Below are 17,585 nucleotides of genomic sequence, written 5' to 3' on the forward strand. Positions count from 1 at the left end.
GTGACACCAGTCAAGACTCAGCAGAGATGATTGCGCTGATGAAAGGTTGTAAATGCCACTTTCAAGCTACCAGAGGCCCCACAACCTTTACATGGAGATAATAAACAGACATTTTGCAGACAGGAAGCTTGTACTGCCGGCTGAGGGTTCCTTCCCACCACTCCCCTCAAGAGGAATGGAGGTTGAAGCTAGGCTGCACACATCCTGGGCCTGGGAAACTGGTGAACCAGAGATGGATGCTCATTTGCATTCACACCTTGAGTCACAGAGGGGCCTGTACCCAGTACCCAGGGCTACCTGAAGTAGCCACTCCCAGGGAGCAAAGTAGCCTCCTGCAGAGGCCTCCCTCGCTCTCCGGGGATCCACCATGATGGTCCCCACATGGTAGGAACCCTGGCTTTGCCCTTCCATCTCGTCCTGCCCTATTCTTCCCCCAGTCTGTATTGAACCTCTTTTCCCTGCAGATCCCCCACTTGTCAACTTGTCGGTAGAACCACAGCCGGTGTTGGAGGACAACATTGTCACGTTCCACTGCTCAGCAAAGGCCAACCCAGCTGTCACCCAGTACAGGTGAGCATCACTGCTGTGAAGACAGCTTGGTCCAAGGCTCCCCCACTTCCCCCTTGCCTGTCACATGGGATGTCACACATGGCCACAGAAGGTGTCTCACAGCAGGTGTCCAAATCAACTTCTCCCCCCTCCCATGCCAGCCCCACCTGCTAGCCAAGCAGACCCTCTCTTTCAAGCTCACATGGCCCTCCTGTTTCAACGGTTTGTTTATCCCATATTTCTGAAGCAACATAGCAAGGCTCAGACAAATGTTGAAACCACTAGCAACATGAGTAAGTCAGTATACTTAGCACTGTATAGCTGGCTAGAGCCCAAATGGCACCTGGAATCCTGCAGAGCCACCACCCTGCCCTGTGTCCTCATCCACATCACTGATAAAGGCATCATGATTTTCACATCCTTGTCTCTGCCTTTCTGACAGAGTTTCTCAGAGGCAAGAACTGCAATTTAGTCACTTATGGCTCTCAGCATGCAGTGTATCACATGGTATAAACTAGGCATTCCTTACACGCATCTGACTGATCAAATAAACCTTCGGAGATGCTCCTGTCTGTGTGAATCACCACACAGCATCCCAGAAACTAAGTGACCTCAGAGGTATCCAAGTGCAGGTGTGGGATGCTCACTCCATTAGATGTTTTGTAGAACTTCTCATGACCCTCACTTTCCAGCAGCCAAGCTTGATGGCATAGCCCAGGACATCACCTCCACTATGGATACAAGCTATTAAGCTGCAGCTTCTGCAAGTGGCACGAATACTAATGGTCCCAGACAAGGAAAGCAATGACTAGGGATGTAGAGGGGTGGGAAGATATGAGGCATGAGGCTGAGCAGTCCCAGCAGGTGGAAGAAAGGGCAATGGACCACTGAAGGAGCCATGGCAGGCTCAGGGTGGACACAGTGAACTGCTCTGGCTCCCCGCAATGTGGATAATAGAGCAGCAGTGGGACCAGCAATGAGGGAGGCCCACAACCTCTCTATCCATCCCTCCTGAGTTAACCCTGCTGCACTGGAAGCAAGAAGATCAGGCAGCCTCTGATACCCATCCCCAAAGGTAAGGATTCCACTCCCTGGAATCCAGTTATCCAGTTAGTTCCAGAGGCTGGTTTGGCTTGGATTTTCTGCTGTCCAGAAGTGACAGAAGATGCAGAAAGACCTAACAAAGACTCTTGTCTCTGGGTTTCTAACTGCACCTGCCATCTCTGTTTCTCTCCTGTCTGCCTCTGACTCTCAGCTCGAGTTCCCTAGACAGGTACACTGCACCCAGGAGACACTTCAAATGCCAGTTCCCTTCTCGTCCATAAGCATCCCCCACCAGATAGGCAGACATGCAGACAGCTATCCACTGGCCATCAGAGCACACACACACACACACACACACACCCCGAATGTCTATGGGGCCCTAGAGACTGGAACACTCAACTCTCTATTTCCATGTCACTGCCAGACTCCCTGTTACCGGAGGGCCTAGTGATATGTTGAGTAAACATGGCAGCTTCCCCCTCAGCAGCCTCCACTCAAAGACCCAAAGCCTCCCACCGGCCTTTGGACCTCAGTCCAGTACCCAGCTTCTGGGGCTGACTCCCAGAATCACCCATCTCAAAGACAAAAATAGAGCAAGGGTAAGCAAAAAGTGTGAGCCTACACAAGAGGACATTTCGAAACACATGTGAGCAGCTAGTAGGAATTATTAAAACTTTTCTTCCGACTCGAAATTTGAGTTTCTTCGAGTTAACAAATTAATTAATGAACACAGAGAGAACATGCCATTTCCCTGGGTCCTGTGGGACTCCCTCCTATCCTACCCTGAAGCATATGAATCCCATATAAACTCCTGGTATAAGAAGAGGGACAAGAATGGTTGGGCTCCCTGCAGATGGTCACTGTTCTTATTTGCTACCAATTCTTAGGACCTTCTGATTAACTGTTGGTTCTAAAACCAGAGCCATACCAGTTTGGGTTCGATCTAGGACTCAAAAGGCCTTGGGAGCCTGTCTGGTCCCCCAGGAAATGGTAGGAAAGCTGGGCTGGGCTAGGATAGACTATTAAGGCAAGAAGAGGTTTAGGGGTTCTGTTTAGCTCCTTCCCTACACTGAGGTCTTGCCAAGAGCCCAATTTCATTTTCCATGTGTAGGGCTCAGGAGGAAATGCCTTAAGCAAATCTGTAACATAAGAACATTGATGGTTTTTTCCCAAATGGCGTCGACAAGATTATAGGGATCTTTGCTTCTTCCATCTGTTCATCCTGATTGCTTCTTCTTTGGATGACCCAAGAGGCTGTAATCTCTGAAATTAGATGTGCACCTCTCTCAACCCTATCCTGAGATGGCACTGGCTAGGCATGGAAGCTGCCTCTTCACTGCCTGCAGGGACCCAGGGCCTGGGTTAGTGGACCAGGCTTAAGCACAAGAGGTGCTGGGAGCTTTATCCTCTGAAGGTCTCTGGCAGATAAGAGACCACAATCACTCAGATAAGCATCCAGGGCTGTTTGACACACCAACCTGCAGCTGAAACAGGTCGGGCCTCTTGATTCTGTGATATAAATAATTAATCCTCTTACATTTGTTCAGACCAAATTAGACATTGATTGAAAAGGCTTAAGTTAAAGCAGCCCAAGGAGGGCCTGGGAGAGATGGCGAAGATGCAGTGGTAGGAACCAGAGCAGGGAGGCTGAGCCACAAACTGTGGGGGAATATGTGAAGTAAAAAGGAAGCTGCTCTTTGGTTCTGGAACCCTGTGGTCCAATACTGGAATGAGATATTCTCAGCCTGAGTGCTTCTGGAAGGCCCTCCAGAGAGATGCTTGATGTGTGAAAGGAGTAAGGGTGGAGGGAAGTTTGGAGAGAGTCCCTTTCCCAAAAATCCCTGGGTTCAGCCTTCTGAAATCTAGTCCTATTAACAACTCCCCCTCCTCCTTCCATGATCCTAAAACAGGATGGTCAGAGCATCCTTCCTGCCTTCCCTCCCTTGGAGGCTCACAGTGAACTGGCTCAGACTTCTCCCAAGGCAGAAAACTTCCCATAGCTAGCCACATCCTAATTCTTCTTCTCTCTGGTTCCTTTAAGTGAAAAGAAATGTCCACCTGACCTAGAAGGTGCAACCACAGACCCTGGAGTACTGGGTTACAGGCCTGGCGGGCCCTAGGAGTCCCAACAATCAGATTCTGGGGAGCAGGGCCCTCCCTAAGCTCCCCAGTGAGGGTCCCCGAAAGAGAGGGAAGAAGGTTCCATGTTCTCCAGGATCCCCCAGAGAAAAACAGCCTGCCTGTCTGAGCCAGTGCCCCCTGCACAGATACAGGCCCAGCCCCAACTATGCACTGTAAGTATGGAGTGTAGGGAAAGCTTACCTGGCCCTCCCCACCCTTCTCAGCTAGCAGCTCCTCACCACTTATAACCCCCCCCCTTCAACTGGGTGGAAAGAATAGAGGCTGGACACTGATCCCCAGCTGTGTGTGTAGAACAGAATTAATACACCTCAGGCAGGGGCCGTGCCTGACTATTAAGTCTGGTCATTAAATTAAAGTTAGGAATTGAAACGACTCATGAATAACTCATAATGGTTTGCTGGGAAGCTCCTTAAGCTCTCAGGGAGCTATGGTTTGCTCTATTGTTAAACTATAATTGTTATTATTAATTGTGTTCTTAATAGTTACTCGATATTAATTCGAGATAACAACCACATGGCGCCAGTCTAGGTGTTCCTTGGGATGTACAGAAGTGGCCATCTCTCTAGGGGCTAGACAGGATACACAAGCGGAGAGCTAGTGGAGAGAGGGAGGAGACAGAATCAGTGTCACCAAGAAAAGGCCAGGAGCACAGAAAGAAAGGGAAAGGAAGAAGCAGTGGTCATGGGGAATGACAAGTTCATGTAACAGCAGTGGAGCCAGAGGCCTCTGCAAACACCCCAGGACAGGCTGCAGAGGCCTCTGCAAACACCCCAGGACAGGCTGCAGAGGCCTCTGCAAACACCCCAGGACAGGCTGCAGAGGCCTCTGCAAACACCCCAGGACAGGCTGCAGAGGCCTCTGCAAACACCCCAGGACAGGCTGCAGAGGCCTCTGCAAACACCCCAGGACAGGCTGCAGAGGCCTCTGCAAACACCCCAGGACAGGCTGCAGAGGCCTCTGCAAACACCCCAGGACAGGCTGCAGAGGCCTCTGCAAACACCCCAGGACAGGCTGCAGAGGCCTAGGAGCCTGTTTAGAAGTTTTGTGTTTTTAAGGACAGAATGTTGTATACAATAAGTTTAAGACAAGGAGCTCTAAATGCTTTCCCTTTAACATTTTATAACTACATGTACACAAGCACACACACATATACATTCATACTCACACATGCAAACCCCCATAGGGACACATAGACACACATGCATATACACCTGCACACATTCCCAAACACATGCACATAAACATACACACATTCACTCACATTTACACACATGCATTCCCACACATGTACATGTATACACATATGTAAATGTTCATGCTTAGACATTTACTCACCTGCATCATGTACAGATTTGTATATGCATGCACATACACCTGCACACATATAACTTATATGAACACATAAGCACATATCTAGGTTTATATTCATGAAACTCTTCCATGTACACACACACACACACAAGCACATATGAGTGCACACAGGCAAATCTTCATGTGTACACATGCATGTAAAATCTCATACTTACAGATGTACATACATGTACACATGTATACATGCACATATTCAAGCTTGCACACATACAAACCCCCTCTTGAACACATATACACATATGTTCTTGCACACATACTCATGTGTACACAAGCAAACCCCCATGTACACGTATATAAGCATAGATACATATACTCATACTTGCACACTACACATGCGAACCCTCATGAGCATATGTGCATACATTACGTGTGCTTTTGCACATGCACCTTTGTGCACATGTCAGTCACCTGGTGGCTGCTCTAATACAGTGGTCATTACCCCAGGACTAAGACCAAGTCTGAAGCCTGAGGCTTTTTAGTCTCTTCCTTACAATATGATACTGATCAGCTCATAAGGGAAATTTTCTACCCACTGACCCCACCTAACCAGGACTAAAGGGTCTGTGGCCTCAAAGAAACAAAGCCAGGGTGTAAGGGCAGAGTTAATAGTAAAGTCAAATACCTACCCTAGGAGGAAGGCTGAAAAGATTTATAAAAAGATGTGGGGCAGTGCACAGTGAGGGATCCGTGCAGGACCAGGAGACAGGTCAAAGGTGAGTGAGAGCGTAATGTAGGGGTTCAATAAGCCTATCCTACATGGTCTTGTCTGGAAACCAAGCGTCTGTGTGTAGGGAGATGCACACACTCATGTGTTAATGTATTTGTGTGTATAAGACGTACATCATTAATCCTTACCTCTGATATCATACACTCCACCTCCCTCATTTTCCTCCATGCACCAGGACAGAGCATAGGATAGAGCTGAAAGCAGTATGGCCAGGCTGTCTGGTGACTGAGAGTTGGATTAGCAAATGACCTGGATGCCATGGAGAGGTCAGCCAGGTGACTCTATCACCTCTGTAGTGACCTTCTTGTCATGTGCCACTGACTGTGTGGTGGCCATGGCTCAAAGCTGACCACCTGCATGACCACTCTGCGGGTAAAAGATCATCCCCTCCTCGTTTTCTTGAAGGATGGATATGCCTAGCTTCCTAAAGGATGCTCCCCATAGACCTCTGACCTCCGTTGCAGGTGGGCTAAACGGGGTCACATCATCAAAGAGGCATCTGGGGAGCTGTATAGGACCACTGTGGACTACACATACTTCTCAGAGCCTGTGTCCTGTGAAGTGACCAATGCCTTGGGCAGCACCAACCTCAGCCGCACAGTGGACGTCTACTGTGAGTGTGGAGACTCATGAAACCCTGGGGAGTGGGCAGTGGGTGGTGTCTGGCTGTCTGGCTATCTGGCTGTCTGGCTGTGGCTATGACTAGACTCATCACCCACAGTCTCGTGTACCACATTTTGTGCTTACAGCATCTCTTAGTACCACTCCCACTTAGACCTTTGACTGCCCTAGTGAGGCAGTACCAGCACAGAGTGCAGTGACTAGTTACCATGCCCTGGGTGGGCTGGCCCGCAGGCGTCAAGAGCCAGCATGACTCTTCTAGTGTCCTTGTATCCCAATAACCTCCCAAGGGCTCTGTCTCCTAATAAATCCCCACTGGGAGTTTCAACATATGATTCTGAGGTGGACACAAACATCTTAGTATTGCTAATATCAAAATGAGGGAGAGGGACACTCACGTGCACACAGTGAATAAGTGGTAGGGTGACTGATGACTTAACTGAGGCTGGACATTGACTGAATCCATCACACCCTCCACTGTCCCACTGAGGGGACTCATAGACAGCCCCCTTGTCTCACCAGTGGCAGAACACATGAGGCCAACCTAACTGGATACATTCAAAAAAAATTACAAAAACCAGAGTGGTGACACACACCTGTGATCCAAGCACTCCAAAGGCTAACGCAAGGGGAATGCCTTGAGTTTGACACCAGGTAGGGCTATATACTGAGTTCAAAGCCAGCCTGAGAGGCATATCATAGCCATAGACACAATCGGCTCACATACTGCCAGTTAGCTTTAAAAACCCTTTCACAAACTTGACATTGCCTAAACTCTTGTCCCACAAAGACTTAGCAGAGCTGCTGTCTTATCCCTGACATCTTGAAACTAGTCTCTGTCTCCCAATTCCAGAGATCAGGCTTTGTCCCCTCAAAGATGTATTCCAAGGCTTTCCTGGGCAGCTCTCTGATACGGCTTGGAACAAAGCTGGGTCTATAGGTCAGTGTGTTAGAACAGCACAGAGAAGGACTTGCACAGACTTAGCAGAACCATCAGAAATGGGCCCAGAAGCTAGTCTACTTTTAGAAGGTTAAGAAGGGGTTCTGGGGTGTCTTGGGTAGAAGTATCTGGTAGAAGACACCCTAGAAGGGCTCCAGTTGGACCAAATCATTTCAAGATGTAATCCCAATGTCTGAGATTTCTAAAGCAGGAGATTCCCTCAACTTTCTGAAGCCAGACAAGACAAGGACAAAAAGGGAGCTGAGAGGTAAATCAAGGTAGGAATTGGCCTAAGTGTACCATCCTGTGGCTCGTACTGGCTACTCTGTGGACCTGAGAAAAACTAAGCCTGGAGAAGAGGGGCCTCACCATCATCTCCAGAGTCCCGCTCTCATACCTCAGGCCCAGCCTAGTCAGAGAATGGAAATGTAAGGGAATGGGCTGAGGTGAACTGAGGTGGCTAAGCCAGTGCCGTCCTTCTTCAGGTTGGGCTGGGTAAAAAGGAGAAAAGAGCAAGAAGGCTCCCCCAGTGTTTCCCAGCCCCCCTGAGCCCATCTCCTCTTTCTTCCCCATCGCAGTTGGTCCTCGAATGACCTCAGAGCCTCAGTCCCTGCTGGTAGATCTGGGCTCGGATGCAGTCTTCAGCTGCGCATGGATTGGCAACCCATCTCTGACCATCGTGTGGATGAAAAGGGGCTCTGGCGTGGTGAGTTCTCGGACTCCAAGGTCTGGCGGCAGAAACTGGGGGATACATAGTGCAGCAAGCAGGAGGCTGTGGGGGGAGTCAATCTCTGGAATAAGCCAAAGGGGTCCCAGAAAGAGGAGCAGGAACTGGGGGACCAACCTGTACCCCTATTACTCTAAACACACTATGCCCAGGGCAGTTTGCCCTGGCACCAGAAAGACTTCTAAACTTGCCCTGGATAAACTTACCCTTAGTCTTGGCATGATGTTTTGGGGACAGCCAGAAGGAACCAACGTTTGGGTAGCCTATGATGTTCTCACAACTGCAGCACTGGTCCAGGTGGTGGTGTTGACCCCGTTAAATGGATGAGCCTCTGAGATAGTCAGTAACTACCTATACCACACAGGTATAGTGCTGGAGCAGGAATGGCTAGTGTCCAAGACTGCACTCATACCATCACCCCCAGCTGTCCCCCGAGGGGATAGCAAGGATGACTCTGCAAAGCTGGATTCAAGGAACCTCCGCATTCAGTTGTGGGATAATTTCACCCATGAGAGCTGGGAGGTCGTAGGAGGAGTAGCATCCATCTCTCCACATGAAGAAGCCATGAGTCCTCAGTTAGGGGGACCTCATACTCCTGCCACCACCATGCACTACACCCTCAGGCCTGTATCTGGAAGGGGGTCTCCGTGAGTGTGAGTGTGTGTGAGTGTGTGTGTGAGTGTGTGAGTGTGTGTGTGTGAGAGTGTGTGAGTGTGTGTGTGAGTGTGTGTGTGAGTGTGTGTGTGAGTGTGTGTGAGAGTGTGTGAGTGTGTGTGAGTGTGTGTGTGAGTGTGTGTGTGAGTGCGTGAGTGTGTGTGTGTGAGTGCGTGAGTGTGTGTGTGTGAGTGTGTGTGAGTGTGTGTGTGTGTGAGTGTGTGTGTGGGTGGGTGGGTGTGTGGGTGTGTGTGTGTGTGGTCTCCTCTCCAATGCCTAAATGGCACTGTCACCTTGGTGTTTATAGAGATGCTGGCCTCTGTGTCAGCCATTGACCCCATGCAGAGGAAGCCTTCCCTTACTCTTTGTGTCTGATCCTCCCTGCTCCTACTAGGTCCTGAGCAATGAGAAGACACTGACCCTCAAATCTGTCCGCCAGGAGGATGCTGGGAAGTACGTGTGCCGGGCTGTGGTGCCCCGGGTAGGAGCTGGGGAGAGAGAGGTGACCTTGACTGTCAATGGTAAGGACCCCTTGCAAACACTGTACCAGTTGAAGAGTGATTAAGTGATGAATTTTATCCTGGCAAGAAAAAGAAGTCAGAGGCCACAGGCCCTTGTATGAGGCTTTAGGGTCCTGACCTGAAAACAGGGAGGGTTTGAATCAAGTTGTGGAAATGAGCCCAAGTGACTTTATTTCAACCTTGGAAGCCAGGAACACCTACTCTCTTCCTTTGCTAGAAAACCAAGCCCAGCTTGATGGTCCTCAGCACCCCTCTGCTGTCGCCATTACTCGGTTCCTGCCCAGTAGTTCCTCTCCTGGGAGAGGCAACTGCAACAGAGGAACTCATCTACCTAGCCCCAGAGCATTCACACACCACTTCTCCTAGGCAGAACCCAGACTTCCAAGCTCTCCCACCTTTCCTGTGTGTCCCCAGGATGCCACCAATAAATTGGCACTGCAGGGCTAAAAATAACAGCATCTGATCGCGCCTCAGTATATCCATGGCAACACAGGCTGCAGCCTTTTCCTGCCGCGCCAGTGTCTGTCTGACACTCCACTCAGTGCGCCAGGCCACAGTGAAATCATCAGCCCTCCCCACTGCCCGCTCTGGGGAGGGTGCTGAGGATCGAGCTGACCACCAGAGTCCCCAAACCTGGAGCAATTAACTGAGCACCCTTGTGTCTGGGGTGGGGGCGGTAAGGAGTGGCTGGCATTTTTATTGTTACTCTTAAACGCTCAAGTGTTTCCTAATGGGAACTTGAAAAGACTTTTGAGGGGAAAGAACTCTTCCTTTGCCCCCTGGGAAGTACACACACCTCCAGAGGACACACGTTCCTAGGCCCTGGCAACCAGCCAACAGTTATCCCGTTCTTTTTTTTTTTTTTTTTTTTTTTTTTTTTTTTTTCCCTCAACCTGCACACCTTTCCTAGGTTTCTGGGCAGGAAACTGCCCCATGCTTATTTTCTGGTAGTCACACTGAAACTGGTGCTCGGATGAAATGACCCAAAGGGAAGAACCTGCTAGCCTCCACCAGGGAGGGGACTGTCTATCCTGCCTGCAATTGGAGAACAGGTGGAGGGGCTTGTAGACAGGAACGTGGGTGTCTAGAAGGCAGCCATCTCCAGCTCTGCCAGCCCCTCCCATGGGCGATGCCAGTCCAGTGGCCTTAGTGAAATGAATTGGCTCTGCTGTAACCTGAGTTGGCTCAAAGTGGGTACCCAGAGGAAAGGGAAGATGGCTGCCAATGGCGGATTGGTTCTCTGGGCCTGGTTTCCTTTTTCCTAGCTTTTGGTTTTCTTTTAAGAATCCCATAAATGCATATGTATGTGTTGACAGCTTTTAGAGCCCTATGAACCCTTTGGGGGATTCCTAGTTCCTGGGAAATGAAAGGAAAAGATTTTATGGTATCATCACTTCTCAGCCCAGATCCAAAGCAGAGCAGAGCATTATCCAGGGTGCTCAGAATGTAGGGCCACTGTGGCTTGGGGCCAAAGAACTCTAAGGAGGAAAGTGAGACTCAGCCCATCTTTAAAGCCTTCTGAGGGCAAAGCTTGAAGTCACCCGTATCCTGTGCACCAGACAGAGCTATCCCCATTTTAAACTCAGACACCATCTCTCCCAATACCTTTTTCCCCCTTGGCTGAGAACACTCATAGAAATGCAAATTTGTTTTAATTAAGGTGGTTAATAAACAGCAATTATGTTTGCAGCAATTTTTGTTTTGTCCTCAGCATAATTTTGCCTGTTCTCCAGATCTCTCGCTCTTTGCTATCATTTCTCTGTTTGGCAGTCGAAATCCCAACCATCACCCCAGGGACTGGGAACATGTGGGAAGTTTTTCATCCTCACCCTCAACCCCACCCTCATCTCTCAACTGCCCTACCAGCCTGGGAAGTCACCTGTAGATGGGGGCACTTAACTGGAAGTGTCATGAGACAGGCTTCACTCTGGGTGGCATTTCTTGGCTGCCCAATGTGATGAGACTGGCCCTCAAAAGCTGATCTCTCTCCCTCTTTCTCTCTCTCTCTCTCCCTCCCTCCCTTCCCCCCTCTCTCTTATACTCTCTCTCTCTGTGCCTCTCTCTCACTGAATGGGATAATACTGGGTTAGATTTGCAGCTGTAGTTTCGCCTGGCCTGACTGGGTGTATATGTGGAGACAAGACAATCAACTACAGGATCTTCTGAGACCTATATAGGATTAAGGCTATGAGCTCAGCTAGTGTACTTCCCCATTTGCAGGGTAATTCCGCCCTTGGTAAAAGAACAGCACCACTTCCCTTCCTGACCCAACAGTCACCCGTTTGTTAGGCAAGAGTGCCCTCTGCTGGATGATTGAGAAATGGCTTGAATCCCAACAATGGAGCAAGGCTGGATGGCATTCCTTCCACTCTTCCTTGCCTGCCGGTGCTTGCCCTGACTCCCTTCCCAAGCTCACCACCTCCTTTACAAAGCATTCCGCATCTGCAGATAGATTTATTCTCTCTCCTCTGAAGTCAGTTAGTGCGGTATTGCACCGCTCCTGTGGCATGAACACTCACCACCTTTTATTAGTTACTCATGTCTTCTGGGGATTCTAACTTGAAAGCATTCAGTCATGATCCCTGGAGAGGTTTATGACTGAATGCCTAATTTATCTTCAGGTCCCCTACCTCACACTCTGTCTTGCATGCACAGGCCTTCTGTAAATGTTTGCTGCGTGCTTGGATTGGTGGATATACTTCTGAACCCACCAAAGAGGGTGCCAGCTGGGGCTTTGCCCTTCCTACCTCCCTAACATGATGTCATCTTTCCAATAGGACCCCCCATCATCTCCAGCACACAGACACAGCATGCCCTCCATGGTGAGAAGGGCCAGATCAAGTGCTTCATCCGGAGCACACCACCGCCTGACCGAATCGTGAGTGCTCCAGGGAGGGGTGGTGGTGAGGGCACCAGCAGCAGACCTACTCCCAGTACCCAGGGGTCACCTCTGCCAAAGTCTAGGCAGCCTGAAAATTGGTGCAGGCTCTGGAGCCTCCCTTCCCTCTAGAAGGGGAAATGATACTTATCTGTGTCTTGAGAATACACCCTAAAGACAAACTAAGGGAAGGTATCCTCCTGTCTCAGAACAGGCAAGCTTCGGGGTGCTTATGCCTCCAAGTGCCAGCATTAATGATTCAAATTGAATTAGGCATCCTGAGGGTAGAGAGCAAGGGAAAACAGCAGAGGGGAAGGAAGGGCAGCCCATTTCTTTTCTTTCTTGGCCTCAAAGCCAGTGTAATAAAATTGTAAACTGGGTGTGGTTTACAACCATCTCCCAGAATCACCCTCTCCAGGCTCTTCTGCTCCTAATGCCCAGGGGATACTCTGTGCCTTCCACATCAAAACGTTCCCTGTAAAATGGCCACTGAATTATCCTTTCCTCCTCCAACCTCTCAGCCTCTCAGGCAGACCAGACACCTTCCCGAGCTCACCATCATTTGCATGATGGTATTTGCATTTAAGAAAGACTAAAATTGTCTGATTTCTTATCACTGTGTGGGTAGAACACAGAGGCAGAATAAATGCCGTAGTGCATGGGTGGAGATCAGAGGCCAACTTTGTGGAGTCTGTTTTCTCTTTCCACTCTTATGTAGGTTTTGGAGATTCAACTCATGTCATCATGCCCATGTGGCAAACATTTACCCACTAATCCATCTTCTTAAACAGAGGATTTCCCATCCCCAATCAATCTAAAGCTGGTAGCTGCTCCAATATGAAAACTAACAACAAAGTGAGCATTTTGTAGCACTTCTGAGGCAAAGTGTTGTTTCAGCAAGCCCCCCCCCCCCACACACACACACGGTGTCTTAGTTACTTTATATCACTGCAACAAAACACCAAGACCAAGGTAACAAAAGAAAGCTTTTAATTGGGCTTACAGTTCAGTGGGTTAGAGTCCATGATGGCAGAGCAAGGGCATAGTGGCAGGAATAGCCGAGAGCCAGAGAGTACACTAGGAATGACACTAGGCTTTCTGAAACCTCACAGCCCGCCCCCAGGTACCTACCTCCACCAATGAAGCCTCACTTTCTAATCCTTCCCAAACAGTTCCACCCGTGTGGATCAAGTATTCAAACATATGAGCCCATCCGGCTATTCTCATTCAAACCACCACGGATGGTCTTGCTAGATTTCCCAGAGGCCAGCTCCACAGTGTGACAATGCTGGAAGGCTGGGCACTGCTCAAATAAGAGTCTGTGTGTGCCAGAGATGCTGCCTGGTAAACTAAGACATTGTTAAAGGATTATTGCTATTAAATGTTGTCTCAGGCATCTGGTTCATTTGCTGTCTGAGTCTCATAAAATTGCAAATAATTGCACATAGTAACTATTACCCATGTCTCCCCACTCACTCTTTAGCTTTTTAATTATAAATCTAACACATGGCCATTGGAAAAGATCTCCTTCAGTCACCCTTGAGCATTGTGATGCCATCTTTTTCTTTATAGTTATTTATTTCTAGTTTAGTGGTTCTCACAAGCTTCCCTAGCGACATCTGGCAGTGTCTGGAGACCTTTGTGTTTGCCACAGTGGTGAGGGGTGCTAGCCTTAGGGAGTAGAACCAAGGATGCCACACTTGTCTTCTGGATTTGAACATGGAGTAAGCTTATGTGTAAAGTTATATATAAGGTTTTGTATAAAGAACATGCAAAGGCATCCCTATAAATAAACAGAGGTGGAGATGATGGCACATACCTGTAAAATGATGCGATGGTCCACACCCATAATCTCATCCGTGGGAGGTGAAAACAGGTGGATAAGCAGTTGAGATGGAGAGCAGTCTGGTAATAATCTGCCTTAAAGAATTTGTAAACTCACTGTGGACCATCTCCCCAAGGCTTAGCTCTAGGGAGTACTGGTGAGAAAGCCCAGACAGGAGGCCATGTGGAGGGCTACATTGCTGCAACAAAGGACCCCTCTTGGCCTAGAAAATGTTCCCAATGCAGAGCCACACAGGGTACCCTTCAGGGAAAGACATATCCTCTGAGGTGTCCCCAACCTGTGAGGGTATGCATGTACTTGGTCAGTAGAAGATATATATATGTATGTGTGTGTGTCTGTGTGTGTGATGTGCTATATGCTGTGATCCATGTGTGCATGTGGTATGTGTGATGCACATGTGCAATAGTGCATGTATATGTTGGGGTGTATATGCATTTGTATTAACATGTGTTCTTGGTATATAAGATATGGTATGATTGTGCAGTGTGTTATGATATGTTTAGGTGCGCATGCTGGTAGAACTCAGTGTCTGATATGCTATTGTGTGTCATGGTGTGTACATATGTAGATGTATTTGAGGTATATGTATGTGCAGTATGTGTTTTGTGATGTGTGTATAAACATATGAATGTGATATGGTATGTGAACATATGTGGTGTGGTGTATGTTTATATGGTATGATGTATGTTTATGTGTACTGTGGTACATATACACACATGCATTATGATGTGATATGGACATGAGTCCCTCTAAATACGAGGCTCATGTGTTGTGCATTGTACAAAAGTATTCATTGTGTGTGTGCACTTATGTGCATGCATGTGTATAACATGCATGTTTATTTTCATAGTGTGTGGCATAGTATGTATACATACCATGTTTGCACATGTTGATATTGTGTGTTGAGTATTTATATGTGTTTTATAATGTGCATATGTGGGTATGTTTGTATTGTGAGGTATGTACATGACATGCTGGTCATATGTTTGGTATGGTGTCTATGTACCTATATAATAAAGTGTTTGTGATGTGTGTTTAGGTTGGTGGTATATGGCAATGACTGTAAACATGGGCATATAGCTAAGTCAGCATCTTGGAGTGGTGACACCATGGTCCTCATATGGGCACTCCTAACCCTGCACAATCTGGCAGGCCTGGTCCTGGAAAGAGAATGTGCTGGAATCAGGGACATCGGGGCGCTACACAGTGGAGACAGTGAGCACCGAGGAGGGCGTCATCTCCACGCTGACCATTAGCAACATTGTGCGTGCTGACTTCCAGACCATCTACAACTGTACAGCCTGGAACAGCTTTGGCTCTGACACGGAGATCATCCGACTCAAGGAACAAGGTGAGACCTCCAGGGTGCCCAGGGGACCAGGGAATGCAGGCCAGATCCAAGGGTGAGGCATAGTGTTCTTCCTAAATGCCACACAGCCTCACATAACTACCTTCTGCGGCAAGGGTCATTGACCCCAGCAAGGGAACAAAAACTGCTTTGAGTGGTGGCCTCTGAGGCTGTTCAGGAAAGGGTGACCACAGAGTAAGCTGGGCTCATGGTGGTGATAAACACCCAATGGCTTCCACACATTCTGCCCAAACATGGGCCAAAGCTAAAGCTGAAGGGCAGCACTGCCTATGTAAGGGGGTGGGGCCTGGGCTCAGAGCTCTTGCAACCCCCAAGAGACACTTGGACCACTGTACCCTAGAGGAGACACTGGCCAGTTCTGGAGCACAGAGCAGCTGGATTTTGAGAGAGGAGGAAAAAGGAAATAAGCTTACTTCACAATGACCCATCACTATGACCCCCATATGCCCATTGCTTAGCTCCTTATCTTAGCTAGGAACTTAGTCTCATGCTGCTCATGGTGGTATGCCCCTGAACTCTCGGTTATGAGGTACACTGAGGTCACAGGACCACTTGAGCCCACACATTCAAGAGCAGACAGCAAGCCCTCGTCTCAGAACAAACACTGGAACTCCAGTCTCCGTTTAAAGTTCTCTGGCTCAGACTACCAAAGGGAAAGTCCTAGGAAGATGAGACCTGGGCCAGAAAAGTTCACTCAGCACATAGCACAGCACATTAGGTCCCAAGATGGGCTGCAGATCTCCCTTCTGCCAGCCGGTGCCCAGCCCTGGGGCTCAGGGGTGTTCAGCAGGCCTGGGCCTCTGAATCAGAGGTTGGAAGGCCAGTGAGTGGTCTCAGCCAGACCCCTCAAGCCTCAGTAAGTCAGTCACGAGGTGGTCATGCTCCCACCTACATATCAAGTGTCTCAGTGTCTCCAAACACTTCTTCCTAATAGGTACTGCTTTGCATACCGCTTTGCATATAATTTGCATAATACCATCCACACATCATCCAAACCTCCCTGGTCCCCTGTTGCCTATCCTCTTTGTCTTCCCCTTGGTGCCCTTACCCCTGTGCTCTCCTTTAGTAGTCCCACCCACCCCTCAAACCTCCCCTCCAGATTGGGCTTTTGTCTGTCCCTATCCCTGTTCCAGAGGGCCAAGTCAGGCTGAATGAACTCAAGTTCAGTTGGGGGAACCTGGATCTATGGGTCGGCCCCCAGAGACCTGACAGAGGAGGGAATCTCCCCTTCACCCCTCCAGGTGACCAATTCCCTGTCCCACCCCACCCTGGCCAGCCAGGCCCTGGCTGTGGACGCTTGCTTTATTTCCAAACAGGTTCGGAAATGAAGTCGGGAGCCGGGCTGGAAGCAGGTACGGAAGGAGCCGATTTGAGAACTGCCCGGGATGGAGGGAGGGACTCTTGGCTAGTAGGGGAGGGGTTCAAAAGGGGGCAGGGAGGCTGCTAAGTTCTCTGCCCTCCCCAGGTCAAGAGCTTAGTGAAGTCAGAGCAGTGGGAGAGGGGCTCCCAGCAGCTGGTGTCCAGGGACCCCAGACACCTCCCTGATGGCACAGCAGCCCAGGGCTCCTTCCTCCCCAGGACACAGCTCTTGCTCCCCTTCAACCCCCTGTCCTCAGAAGCCCTGCTCCCCACCCCTGCCCTGGCCTCCCTCTACCTCCAGGCCCTCCCTGACTCTGCTCCTCAGCACCATCACCAGCTCAACATTGCTCCCCAGGGGCCTGTGGCCTATTTCATCCACGCTCGCTGGCTCACCACCTTCCCTGCTCCCTATATCCCCCATGGATGCATCATCTCATCATCAAACCAAGGCTGCCGGGCATTGCCCCTTCAGGGCTCCTGTAGCAAAGTGGTCATCAAGCTCACTGGTCGATTTTCTCCATCTAGACAATCATCCCCTCTGCACCCCTAGGCTGGACTCTAGAGGAAAACAGAGGGACTTGGTGAATCCTACTCCACAGGGCTGCCCAAAGGCATGAGGGTCCTCTGTCTCAGTTCTCCGCCCACACTGGTTGTCTGGTCTATGCCACTCCTTTAATTAGCTACATATGGAGCCCACATCCCCCACTCTCTGGACAGACATGCTCCTCTCAGAGTACCAAGCTAGATCACAAGCATCCCACAGAGGCCCCTGTGGTCCATCCAGAGGCAGCATGCAATTATCTGCTACCTAAAACTCCGAACTCTCCAAAAATCCAG

At 49.4% G+C, this 17,585-nt stretch overlaps 1 protein-coding gene across 4 annotated transcripts in view; it reads left to right on the forward strand.

The window, feature by feature from the left end:
* Kirrel3 (kirre like nephrin family adhesion molecule 3) overlaps window positions 1-17,585 on the forward strand; it is a 553,509-nt gene that overhangs the window by 526,158 nt on the left and 9,766 nt on the right. For 2 of the 4 annotated variants that reach the window (XM_051197044.1, XM_051197046.1), the window contains exons 7-13: window positions 465-570; window positions 6,298-6,446; window positions 7,973-8,100; window positions 9,170-9,296; window positions 12,074-12,174; window positions 15,173-15,371; window positions 16,706-16,741. In XM_051197044.1, the coding sequence (XP_051053001.1) occupies window positions 465-570; window positions 6,298-6,446; window positions 7,973-8,100; window positions 9,170-9,296; window positions 12,074-12,174; window positions 15,173-15,371; window positions 16,706-16,741 (846 nt within the window). The remainder of the gene's footprint in view (window positions 1-464; window positions 571-6,297; window positions 6,447-7,972; window positions 8,101-9,169; window positions 9,297-12,073; window positions 12,175-15,172; window positions 15,372-16,705; window positions 16,742-17,585) is intronic. The other 2 variants (XM_051197045.1, XM_051197047.1) reach the window with 1 other exon arrangement.

This window comes from Phodopus roborovskii, unplaced genomic scaffold, assembly GCF_943737965.1.
Source record: "Phodopus roborovskii unplaced genomic scaffold, PHOROB, whole genome shotgun sequence".
Classification (NCBI taxonomy): domain Eukaryota; kingdom Metazoa; phylum Chordata; class Mammalia; order Rodentia; family Cricetidae; genus Phodopus; species Phodopus roborovskii.